The 13,496-nt window shown below is 45.8% G+C and overlaps 1 protein-coding gene across 1 annotated transcript in view; it reads left to right on the top strand.

Annotated features, from left to right (window-relative positions):
- Positions 1-9,057, top strand: part of LOC102459794 (calcium/calmodulin-dependent protein kinase type IV-like) — a 43,486-nt gene extending 34,429 nt beyond the window's left edge. Inside the window, exons 9-11 of the mRNA XM_006124964.4 lie at positions 242-368; positions 4,000-4,152; positions 5,915-9,057. Of these exons, the coding sequence (XP_006125026.2) occupies positions 242-368; positions 4,000-4,152; positions 5,915-6,196 (562 nt within the window). The 3' untranslated portion in view covers positions 6,197-9,057. The remainder of the gene's footprint in view (positions 1-241; positions 369-3,999; positions 4,153-5,914) is intronic.
- The last annotated feature ends 4,439 nt before the right edge of the window (positions 9,058-13,496 follow it).

Here is a 13,496-nt window from a genome sequence, read left to right on the forward strand (position 1 = left end):
CTCTCTATGTTGGTTAGTCGCTAAGGCCTGGTCTCTATTAGATCAGGCAGGTTGGCTCAAGGTACTCCATCCAGCGACACAAAATGCGTAGCTGGATTTGGCATACCTTATGCTGAGCCTCTGTGGCGTCTATGGTGCGAGAGGCCAACAGGAGTGCACGCTGATGGGCAGAAATGTTCTCCTGCTACTTGTATGCCGCCTCCAATCCCCTTTTCTGAATTTTATCCCATTGTATTTTCAGGCTGTGTGGATTTGAACCATTTTTCGATCCAAGAGGGGACCAGTACATGTACAGCAGGATACTGAACTGTGACTACGAGTTTGTTTCCCCATGGTGGGATGAAGTTTCCCTCAATGCCAAGGACTTGGTAAGTTACCTGAGGTCTCCACGTAGGATGTGGGTGAGACAGTGGCCTCTGGATTGTATGTCACGTGAGGGAACAGCCTGGCTTCTTGTTAGGGAAGAGCTTTGTAAGGACAAGTCTACCCCAGCAACTGTTACTAATAGAGTACTGTCACTTCGGATTATACCATGATCTTTAGCCATGTGGACTCTCTGTTCCAGAATAAAAGTTGCTCCACTTAAAAAAACGAACAAACCTGGAATTGCTACATTGGTCAGTTTCCCCCATGTAGACAAGACTTTAGCTAGATCACTTCACGCGTGACTCGTAGACACTTGGATGGTAACGTTTTACATCCACATAAGAATGGCCGTACTGGGTCAGACCAAAGGACCATCCAGCCCAGTATCCTGTCTGCCAACAGTGGCCAGCGCCAGGTGCCCCAGAGGGGGTGGACCGAAGACAATGATCAAGCCATTTGTCTCGTGCCATCCATCTCCAACCTCTGACAAGCGGAGACCAGGGACACCATTTCTATCCCCTGGCTAATAGCCTTTTATAGACCTAACCTCCATGAATTTATCTAGCTTCTCTTTAAACTCTATTATAGTCCTAGCCTTCACAGCCTCCTCTGGCAAGGAGTTCCACAGGCTGACTGTGCGCTGTGTGAAGAAGAACTTTCTTCTTCATATGACACTGGCTATGCCCTGGTGTAGATGACAGCAAAAAGCAGAGGACAAAGATCATTTTTATTGTAGTCTACGTGGGAGAGACATTTCTGTTTTGCAGCCCATAGGGCAGCGGTCGCCAACCTTTTTAAACGCAAGATCACTTTTCCAATTTAAGTCAAGCCAGGAGCTACCTCACACCCAAATACCCTAGTCCCGCCTCCTTTCCTACCCCTTCTCCTAGGCCCCACCCTGCTCATTCTGTGAACACTCTCACAGAGTCCTCCCCACGCCTGACAGTCCCCCTTGGATTTTGGGGAAGTGGGAATAGTTTGTTCAACGGCAGAAGTTAGACCCTAATGGTACCGATCCATTGCACAAACACTGACGAGATACTAGGCAGCATTGCTGGCAGGCGTTTAACCCCAAATTTGCTTGAGCAATAAAAAAAAATGAGGTTACATGATAATGAGTTATATGGGCATTCCTGTATAGGCATGTTAACCTACTATTACCAAAGTGAGCAAGTTACATTGGGACATGGAAGGCGGAGCCTTAAAATGAACATTCATTATATTTTTCACGCCCTATATCAGGGCAAGCTGCCATGGGGAAGTTAGCCTTCTATCATTTGCCCCTCCCACTCCTTTATCGGCCAACAAACTCGGGCACTGAGAAACCTGGACCATTGGATGCATTCAGCATGGCAAAGACAGGCCTGGCCCTTTGTCTCTTTCCACCGATATTCTCCAATACTGTATTAGGCCAGGTCTATCGGAGATCCAAAAGGTCAGCTTAAGGTACGCAACTCCAGCTACATAAATACCATTGCTGGAGTCGATGGACTACAGCAGGCGGTCGATGGTAGTAAACTCTCCCTTCAGCTCCCCTTACTCCTCACGAATCGAGAAGTATCGGCGCTAACAGGGGGCCCCCTCAGTGTTTGATTTAGCGGGTCCTTACTAGACCTGCTAAATCAAATGCCAGAAGATTGATCTCTGATGTGGCAAGTATAGACGTGGCCTTATTCTTCTCTGTTTATGTGGTTTGGAGCTTTATTAGTGATCTTAATGAGGATTGCTAAGGTTTTGCCTTGCCCTCTGTCTGAGTGTCCTTGTCAAACACCTCAAGGGTCCCTACGAGATATTGAACTCAATGGGGTTTTAGTTCCGTGTAGCTAGATTCTGCGATATGAACCCCCTTATCCTCCACCAGCCCTGTCCACGGCTCTGCCATTCACTTGGTGTGAGACTTGACGCAAATCTCTCCGTGCTCCGTCTGCAAAATGAGGGGGTAATACTTAGTTAAACATTTCGAACACTCTGAGGGAAAGCTTTCTATTTTGTTATAGCTGCTATTAAATAATTGTAACAATCGTTAATATAAAAACCAGCCTTTCAGAGCAATTATTCCAAAGTGCACTATTGAAATACGAATGTCTCGAAAAGCACACGTGACTCCGTTTAGCGTCTTTCCAGTTTCACAAAGGACAAGTGACAAAAAAAAAAAAAAAGACCAAAATGTATGAGCCTGGTAGAATAACGACGAGAGACACCGTCAAAACTCTCGCTGCTTCCAGACACAAAACATGAATGAAATTTGCCAAACCAAAAATATGAGTCGACAGTGTGCTCTTGTAGCCAAGAAGGCTAATGGCATATTAAGAGGAGCATTGCCAGCAGATCCAGAGATGTGATTATTCCCCTTTATTCGGCTCTGGTGAGGCCACATCTGGAGTATTGTGTCCAGTTTTGGGCCTCCCACTACAAAAAGGATGTGGATGCATTGGAGAGGGTCCAGCGGAGGGCAACCAAAATGATTAGGGGGCTGGAGCATATGACTTATGAGAAAAGGCTGAGGGATCTGGGTCTTTTTAGTCTGCAGAAGTGAAGAGTGAGGGGGGATTTGATAGCAGCCTTTAACTTCCTAAAGGGAGGTTCCAAAGAGGCTGGAGAGAGGCTGTCAGTAGTGACAGATGGCAGGTCAGATGGCCGAACAAGGAGCAATGGTCTCAAGTTGTGGTGGGAGAGGTTCAGGTTGGATATTAGGAAAAACTATTTCACTAGGAGGGCGGGGAAGCCCTGGGATGGGTTCCCTAGGGAGGGGGTGGAGTCTCCATCCCTAGAGATTTTTAAGTCTCAGCTTGGCAAAGCCCTGGCCGGGTTGATTTAGTTGGGATTGGTCCCGCCTAGAGCAAGGGGCTGGATTTGATGACCTTCTAAGGTCTCTTCCAGCTCTACGGTCCAATGGGCCACCTTCATTTTCTCTCCTGTGCCTGGCCCCAATTTGGGAAACCACTAGGCATGTGCTTTGCGTAGTGGGGCCTCTGACAGCACTTAGTGCTTTAGAGGAAACACACCATCCCTGGGATGTGCTTGCTTTTGCTATACTCTATAATGAGCTAAATTCTTCCTGCCTCCGGCTGATGTCATTCTGCGTCCTAAAGCAGTGTTTCTCAGCCAGTGGTACCCTTAGGGGTACTCGAGAGAAGTCTGGGGGGTCCGTCTGACATTTGACGAAAACTGAATTTTTGTGTTACGTTTTACAGCGCTTTATGATTTTCGTACTTTTTATACCCCAAAATTTCATCGCCCGCCTGGCTACGATTAAGTTGTTTAAACAAATGTGTTGCAACGGTAGAAGAAAAACGGCGCGTGTCTGAAAACCGTAGTTACTGGGGGTACTTATAATTTTTTTAAAGGGGTACTTTATAAAAAAAGGTTGAGAAGCACTGTCCTAAAGCAAGAAGAGGCAAAGCCCTTGAATTGCGCCGCCCAACCTGGGCCTGCAGAGGGCACCAGTGAGAAATCTCCAATCCCTTTTAAACAGCGTGGTTGTGCCCGGGAAAGCTCATGATGCAATCTACATGTTGTGTTAGTCTTCAAGGTGCTGTTCGTCTATTTGTTGTTTTTTAAGTGTTTCCCGTAACTCGGCTCCCCCTCTGAAGCTTTTTATATTAAACTTACTTCTTTGGGATCTGGCTGCAGGTTCAAAAACTAATTGTCTTGGACCCCCAGAAGAGGCTAACAGTGCAGCAAGCCCTAGAACACCCGTGGGTCACGGGCAAAGCAGCTAAATTTGCTCATATGGATAGCACACAGAAGAAAATGCAGGAGTTTAATGCCCGGCGGAAACTGAAGGTAATGTTACAGAGCCTGGCTGTTAATTGTTCTGGGGTATTTCTTCTTGCCCTTTGCCACTGCTCACAAAATCTGCGTCCACTACGCAGGCCAATTGCTCCACAACTTTTCTCTGACACATAAGTTTCTAGTAGAAACTTAAATGAAAAGTTCCCTTGAACCAGTTTTACTAAGGAAAACACAACTGTAAGCCTTTCAATTGTATGCTTGTTTATTTCTTAGGGTGTGTCTAGACTACAGGGTTTTTTCGAAAAAACTTCCCCTGCATCTAGACCGCTGCTGTAAATCGAACGAACGCGGCAGTTTTCGCGACCGTGGAAAACCTCATTGTACGAGGAAGAACGTCTTTTTTCAAAAGTGCTCTTTCGAAAAAAGGCGCTATGTCATGCACACTGCGCTTTTTCAAAAGAGAACATCCGGACTGCCTGGGTGCTCTCTTTTGAACGAGTGGCTTGCTTGTTGTCGTCTAAATGCTCTTTCAAAAGAGGCTTATAGTCTAGACGTAGCTTTCGAGAGGACAATGGGTCCTGATCCTGCAAAGATTTATGCATATAACCAGGAGCAGCCCTAGACTAGCTGCCAGCAACTGATGCCCTAGGCCAGTGGTCCCCAACGTTGAGTGGCTACCGGGCGCCCGGGGGCGGGGCCACGCACGAGCCGTGCGCCCAGGGGCGGCACTGCGCATGTGCCGTGCGCCCGGGGCAGGGGCCGACAACGCACCCCGGGCCGGCACCGCGCATGGGCCGCGCGCCCGGGGCCGCCCACGAGTCACGCGCCCAGGGGAGGGGCCGCCCATGTGTCCTGTGCCTGGAGCCAGCACCATGCATGTGCCGCGCGCCGGGGGGGGGGCCAGCCCAGATGTTTCAGCGGGCGCCCAGAAATCCCCCGGCGGGCGCCATGGCGCCCGCGGGCACCGCGTTGGGGACCACGGCCCTAGGCGAACCATGCAATCGGCGCCCCCTCCTCCAAACCCCTCAACGATATTGCCCCACCATTTGGCGCCCCATTTAACTTGGCGCCCTAGGCAACCGCCTAGTTCACCTGTATGGATGGGCCACCCCTGCATATAACTTTAGCCAGATGGGTAGTCCAAGGGACTTCAAACTGACTCCTGTATTAAGCTTTGTAGGCTTAAGACCTAGGGATACACTTGACTACAATACAAAAGAAATGTGATAGGTTGGAAAATGTTAATACGATGAAAACGATATTTTCTGGTCGGTCTAATATGATCTGATCTCTTGTAAGAACAACTCCGGCTCTGATCTAAGCTATTCTGTTCTCCTTCCTTTCCATTTCCATGGTTGCATCTACACTGCACCGTTATTTTGAGATTACTAGCGTTATTTCAACATAACAATGCGAGCGTCTACACAGCGGCTTATTCCGAAATCTGTAAACCTCATTCTACGAGGAATAACGCTATTCCGAAATAGCTATTTCGAAATAAAGCGTGTGTAGACATTTCACTGCTGCTATTTCAAAATAGCCCCTCCCCAGGGCCATTCTAAATTATTCCTTCCCAGTGTCTCCTGGGGCTCTAAATTGAAATAGCACGTCTACATTAGGGGAGCCTGCCTCGGATTCGTTTGGAGTCTTCCCTGCAGTGTAGACGTACTATTTTGAAATAAGCTATTTTGGAATAACTATTCCAGAACCATTTCATGTAACATCAGGGTGTTTCTGAACACTGAGTAGCAAATCTCTGAAATGCAGCCTGACCATGGCTGTTCACTGACTCTGCTTGTTTGGTTTTGACTAGGCTGCCATGAAAGCGGTCGTTGCTTCTAGCCGTCTCGGTAACCACGGGCATCACGACGGCGCCAGAAACGGACGTGCCCACGAAGGTGCCAAAGAACTATGCTCGGCCCAGGCAGCTGAGAACTCCCACCTTCAAGACAACCCTGACAGGTCTTCTGCGGCCAACTGCCAGGAATCCAGCGCAACAGCTCCCTCAGCAAAAGCGGAGAACTTGGAAGCTTTCCAAAGTGGCTTCGCTGCGGCTCCCAAGGGGGCGCTCAATGGGACCAGCTGTGAAAGTTAATGCTATCACTGTGGCTGCTGGCTCTGAACGAAACGATCTCCCACCGACTCTTGGCCGCAGCCACGTGGGGGGAGGAGGCAAAGGAAGACACTGCAGTGGGAGAAGCATCTGAGAAACGGTTGGACATGGGGCCTGGTCTAGGTGTGCTTTGGGAAGCAGGCAGTCTGTTGTGTGACGCATCCTTGTTTAATGTCCTTCCTCCAGTACAATTGCAACTGGTGGCGGGGCGGGTGTGTGTCTGTATGGACCAACCTAGCAAACCAAAGCAGGCAAGTTGGACTTCCAGCAAACTGGCCACCTGGTCTATTGCACAGGAAGGAAAAGCAAACAGCCACTGCAGGCATTTTTATCTTCCCTGCAGAAGAAATCTTATTAAGTTCATGACTTATTTTGTAATGCAATGTAAATACCCCTCTGAGGTGTTTTTAAGGTGGGAACACAGTGAATCTAGTATCTCTATAACTGTTCATCTTCAAGGCCAACGGCAGGATAGTTTAGGTAGGGTTGATAGACACATGAAGACCTCGACAATTGACGCCATGCAAAGAAATAGTGCTTGCCCTGTTTGATTTGTGCTTCAATTACACACCGGTTCAGCCTTGTGCTGCGGACAACAATGCAGATCACCTGGTTCTTAATATCAGAGGCCACTAGCTCAGCAACTTTTGCATTTGCTTTCCAAGTCACAAGTTGCACAATTCCAATTCTAATGATGACCAATGAAAATCTGTCTTCTGAGTATCCTAACCCTGTGTGACATGTAAGAAGCGCTGCTGTTTCTGGGCATGTTGGACTGTCGTTGTGCAGCATAATGTCATTTCAGAGTTCTCTTAAGGCAGAGGTGTCCAAACTTTTTTCAAAGAGGGCCAGATTTGATGAAGTGAACAAGCGCGAGGGCCGACCATTTTGCCTGACATTCTTTGAACCATTAAAATTAAATGCAAATTAACTATCTTATGCAAAGTTTATTGCAAACGGCATACTTTTCATTTCGTCACATGGATGACAAATCTAAACAGGTGTTAAATCACTCTGCCTTTCCTATCTGAAGGCCAGATGAAAAAAAAAATCCAGGAAGCTGAAATATATGTCAGGAACATTGTAAAGTACATTACATATTATTGGTAATAAAGGTTGTCTGTCAACTTTTAAGTTCAAAAAATATGAACAGGAACATAACACCAAGTATACATGTTGTGTCCAAATATATTTATAACTGATTTAGACCAACTGACATTAACTGAGATTTTACAATGTATTCTTCTCAATACATATGGATTCGTTGGGGGCCATAAAAGATAGATATTGCCAAATTACCTGTGGGGCCGTATTAAACCGGAACACGGGCCGCAATTGGCCCGCGGGCCGGACTTTGGACATGCCTGGCTTAAGGTTATCGAAATCAATTAAGAGAATATTTATGAAAAATCCTACTTAGGGTTTTGGGGGGGTTGCACAATTATACACTGGATAACCATCCAAAGGCATCAGATGAGCGGCAAATAATTTTAAGAATATATAGTCTGTTTGGAATTATGAGCTGCCATTCAATCAGATCACACTCTGCAGGTCCAGTCTCAAAACTGTAAACAGTGTCGTTCCGTTTATGTTAATGGAGCTATACCGGCTTACATGGCGGAGATACAGTGTGTGCAGGGATAGGCTTCTGGCAAATCTCAAGGGAAAGAGATTAGAACTTGTAAATAAAGCTCATTTTTGATACTTTGTATGTACAGTTTGGAATCTGAGAACAAAAGGGCTCACAAATAAAACGTACATGTCTGTTTAGCCTAAGCATTTCTGGTCGCTGATGCAACCAAAGGGGATGGAGAGCAAATCGTAGAACTACAAAAAGAGGTGCAATAAGAAACAAAGTCAAATGATTCTCAGATTTATTCACAAGTCGAAACTGGAAAGATTATACATGAGGGTTTATAAGGAAAAACGTTTTATTTATGTACTGAGCATTTTGATGTGGAGTAAAAAATGTGGGGAGAGATTAAATCCAAGGATTTTACTGATTGGAAAAGTTTTAGTACTAGTCTACAGAAGTATTTCTGTAATTAGCATTTATTTCTTAGGTGGGGCATTAGAAAGAGATGCCCTAGAAGGATATCAGTTTGGATGCAGAGAATTTGTCTGAGAAGAAAAGAATATGGCATTCTTGAAAACAACTTATACCAGGTTAATGCAGTTCATATTGTTATCGAAAGATCAACAATGGAATCAGAAAGCTTTTTTAATGAATACAGGGCTTGATTTCACAGAGTGCTAAGTATGCCGGCACAGATCTTGCAAAACTCTTAACTCTAAGTCAATGAGAGTTTTGATTTTAGTAGGGTCAGGACTTCACCTTTAAATGTTGCTTTGCTTAATTGGACTTCAGTGCGACCACTCACATGCTTAAATTTAAGGACAAGCTTAAATGTTCTACAGGATCAGGACCAGAGTGCCTGAAATCTTAAGCTCTTCATGCCAACACAGCCCATAAAACTTAGGGTCCAACCCGGTGAAATGCTAAAAACTACTGGGTTGACGTCAATAAGAGTCAATGGCACTCTATTTTGCAGGTTCGGCTACATTTTAAAAAAATGAATAGGCTGGGAACATTGAATAAGAAAGGATATTGCAGTGATAGAAGGAATCCAAGGGAAAATACTAAGCAAAAAAACAACAACCTGTCATTTCAAAAAAGAATGATTCTGTAAATAGCGATACTTAAAGAAAATGTACTCCCTGTATATTTAGAACATACAGCGTTGATGTGTAGAGATGTGTTTTAATAATAACTTACACAACCAATTGAATGTTGTGCTGTTGGTATTTATAAAAGCATCAATAAATAATAAATATTACTCATGATAAAACATGGATCCCTTGTGTTTACTGATGTCAGAGGGACAAGTTAAGGGATTGCGCTGATAGGAACAAATAGTTCACAGCTGATCTTGTTTTTTACATGACTGAATTCATCATCACATACCAGACTTTCAGGCCTCAGGAAACTGAATATTACATCTAGGTTTTTAAGGACTTCCATTGCCTGACTTCTGTTTGACTTGAAGAAGAAGGGAAAGGATTCTCAGCTCCTAAGTCAGTGCAATAAGAATCTGCCCTTCAAAGCAGGCCAGCTGTTGCCCAATTAAGCCTGCAAAGTAATTGGAGCTCAAGGAAATTAGAAATCCCTTGTTATGTTGAACCAGAAACAGTGCCTCTTAATAGTGAAAATAATCCTTCTTTCTGAGCAGCAGTAGCTACAGAACACTTCTTCTGTCAGCCTAGCTGTGTCTACACCAGGGATTTTGGTTGGCTTCACTGCAGAGCTAAGGATGTGTGAATTTTTCACATTGGGAGTGATGTAGCTTATTAAAAACTATAACTCTTGATGCACTCATTCAGAAGTGAAGTGATCTCATTCCCCTTTGAGGAAGTATCAAATAAAACTGAGACCACTTTACTTCTCAGTGGCAGTGTGCATCGAAGAGTACAGCATCCATACATGTTAATGTCACAATTTTCATTTATTTCTTATTCATTTGTGTGAGCGTCGCCATGTAAGCCAGCCCTTAGATGTAATGGCACCAGAGACACACTTTGCCCTGGGGCTGCTCTGTCATTCTGTCCAATGAAGAAGGCAACCATGTGAATGGTTCTAGGCCAGTGGTATATTTTAGAAACGTGTGTGTCTGTCTGTCTGTTCAAGAACTCCACCTTAATGGTAAGAACTAGGACCACCAAATTTGGTATGCAGCTTGGTTGTGCCAGGACAATGGGACATGCCTAGAATTCAATTGTTTCTCACAAAATGGAAAGGGAGCAGACTGGCAGGAGGGACAGTTATACTACAGAATGACCACAAGGGGGCAGCAGGCTCCAGAGATGGGGCCCAGGACAGCTATAACCATAATGGGCCAGCAGGGAGAAGGGGTGGAGAAAGAGACAGCTATCTACTATATATTTCAGAGTTTGTCTGTGGGTGTGTCTGTCTGTCCCCCAGCCAGGATGTGCACCCCTCCCTCAACTGTGTCTGCTACAGCTGGGGGAGAAAAGGACAGGTGCATCTCACCTGGCCCCAAGCTGCTGCAGTGAGAGGGGGCTGGAGTTGTCATCTCTCCCCGGGGAAGCCTGCATACTGAACCCCTCATACCCAGCCCCACCCCAAAATAATGATTTAAATGAAGAAAAACAAAATTTGAGTTAAGGACCTGAGCAACACCAGGTAAATCTTCTAGTAAGTAAATAAACAATGTTGTGGTCTGTTCAAAAGCATCTGGTGGTCCAGATTTGGCCTATAGTCTGCCTACTGACTATTACCCCGGTTATAGGCTGTCATCCTGTTGCAACTTGCCCTAAAAGATATGATTTTAGGCCCGGATCTGAAGAAAAACTCGGTGTAAGCTTGAAAGCACGTCTCTTTTTCCAACAGCAATTGGTCCAGTCAGAGCGATTATCTCCCCCATCTTGTTTGTCTAGTATTTGGAGACCAGCACAGCTCCAACAGCATTGTAAGTCACTTTAGGCTTGACAAAGCAATGGCTCCCTAGGCTGTCTGTTTGGTTTGGTTTTTCATACTGTCACATGCTTATAGATTTCCATTAAACCCCTCTGCTGGATGGAGTGAATGATCTGAACACTTTAAATGTTTAAGCCACTCGTCCACTCCAAGGTTACCTCTGCTGGAATCAGAGCACGTCTAGTGAGTTCAGACATTGAACTGTTTAGTAAGTCAAAATAAACACACACACACCACCAATAAAACAAAAACAATGTAAATTTCACGGGCCCAAGGCAGCAATTGGCTTTTTGTTTTTCCAGGAGCATATCTCAAAGTAAAATAAATTCCCCGCCCTCCCGCCGCCACCTTCTCTGCCCCACTTGACTTGTACGACAGTTGGCTCTGACTGATGCTTTGGAGGCCTGTAAAGGATAATTTTCTGAAACGGGGGCTAAAGAAAGTGGATTCCATGAAGACTGTAAAAGATGTAGTTAAGCAGAAAAAGCACAAACTCGCATTCTGGCTGGGGCATGATTTCACAACGCAAGCCTATGGGATAGCTAGTGGGTTGGGCTCTTGTGGCTGCTCTAAATAGAAGGAGGCTGGTTCTAGTCTGTTAGTGACTAGAGCTAGTCAGGAAAATGTTGATTTGTCTAACCTGAAATGTTCTGGGGGAACATTGTGGGTTTGATACACTTTTGAGAAACCAGAAGCAGAATTCTGATGGAATCCTGCTCTATTTCCTACTAGCTTGCCTGGGAGCCTGAACTTCTACAGTCTGCAACTCTGGGCACCCTTACCACATAGACTGCCACTGCATGAAGGACTTCAGGAGTTCCAAGCTTCCTAAGAACATAAGAATGGCCATCCTGGGTCAGACCAAAGGTCCATCTAGCCCTGTGTTCTGTCTGACGACTGTGGCCAATGCCAGGTGCCCCAGAGGGAGGGAACAGAACAGAGAATCATCAAGTGATCCCTCTCCTGTCACCCATTTCCAGACTCTAACAAACAGGACACCATTCCTGCCCATCCTAATAAGAATTGATGGACCTGTCCTCCATGAATTTATCTAGCTCTTTTCTCAACCCTGTTAAAGTCCTGGCCTTCACAGCATTCTCTGGCATCCTGACATAGACTTGGTAGGCCAGTAATAGAAATGTAGCTGTGTTAGTCTGGTCTAGCTAAAACAAAAAACAGGACTATGTAGCACTTTAAAGACTAACAAGATGGTTTATCAGGTGATGAGCTTTCGTGGGCCAGACCCACTTCCTCAGATCAAATAGTGGAAGAAAATTGGTATGACCATATATACCAAAGGAAACAATCAAAAAAAATGAACACATATGAAAAGGACAAATCAAATTTCAAAACAGAGGGGGCTGGGGTGGGGTGGGGGGGAGGTAAATCCCAGGCCAGAAGTTCTGGGATGGGTTTCCAGGATCCCTGGGGCATTCTGGAAATGGATGACTGAAATTGACTTGATTCTTGTCAGTTTCCTGGCTGCCCACCCCAAAGGTGTGGGATGGGAAATGACCACTCTGGTAAGTTTCATGGGGGGGAGGGAAGAGAGGGAATGGTCATGAAACTGACAAAAAAGGTGTAATTTTCATTAATCTAGTCCATCCTGCTGGTGGAGGGTAAAAAACACGAAACTGACAAGTACTGTGACAATTTCAAGAGTCTAATTTACAGGGAGGCATGAAATTGATAAGGACTGTGTCAGTTTCAGCCTAGCAGGAACATGAAACTGACAAGAATTGCATCAGTTTCACAGTCTATTGCCTGGGGAAGCATGAAACTCTATTAGCCTCATTTCGCATGGGCTCTTTAATTGACAGGGCTTTTTTCCCTTCCCCTCTCCCTTTTTTGTCTGCTTTATATTTGTCCCTCTGTGCCTCTTGCTCCATTCAGCTGTCATCTCAAGAAGTGGGCTATGCCCAGTCTATTCCCTGAGGTGAAGCATGAAACTGACAAGGACCATGTCAGTCTCACTGTCTAGTGGGGAAGCTTGAAACTGTGCCAGTTTACATAAGAACAGTCACACTGGGTCAGACCAAACTTCCATCCAGCCCAGTATCCTGTTGGCTGATAGTGGCCAATACCAGATGCCCTAGAGGGAGGGACATAACATGTCATCCTCACATGATCCTCTCCTGTCATTCATTTCCACATAAACAGAGGCTACAGACACCATCCCTACCCATCCTGATTAATAGCCATTGATGGACCTAACCTCCATGACTCTATACAGCTCTTTTTTGAACCCTGTTAAAGTCCTACTCTTCACCACATCCTCCGGCGAGGAGTTCCACAGGTTGCCGGTGCGCTGAGTGAAGAAAATCTTCCTTTGGTTCGATTTAAGCCTATTGCCTATTCATTTCATTTGGTGACCCCTGGTCCTTCTATTACGGGAACAAGTCAATAACTTTTCCTTATTTACTTTTCCCACACCAGTCGGGATTTTAGAGCCCTCTGGCTCCCCCCCAGCCCCCTCTTTCCTCAAATCCCCATCTTTTTCATCTCTCTTCATACGGGACCGGATCCAAACCCCTCATCGATTTTGTTGCCAAGGCATCTTTTTTGAGAGGAGGCGACCCCATCTGCCCCAGTGCGCAAGATGGCGGCCCCATGGATTTCGACAGAGGCAGTGAGAGCGCACAGCCCACTGGGGACCCGCCCCTCACACCCCCCCCCCCAGCCCATCGCCTCAGGACAGCGCCTCGTGACGCAGCCTCCCAACCGTCCTTTTATCCAGGCACAGTCAGGCGCTGCTGCGTCACTTCCGGACGTGCTGACACCACGACG

This window comes from Pelodiscus sinensis, chromosome 19, assembly GCF_049634645.1.
Source record: "Pelodiscus sinensis isolate JC-2024 chromosome 19, ASM4963464v1, whole genome shotgun sequence".
Taxonomy (NCBI): Eukaryota; Metazoa; Chordata; order Testudines; family Trionychidae; genus Pelodiscus; species Pelodiscus sinensis.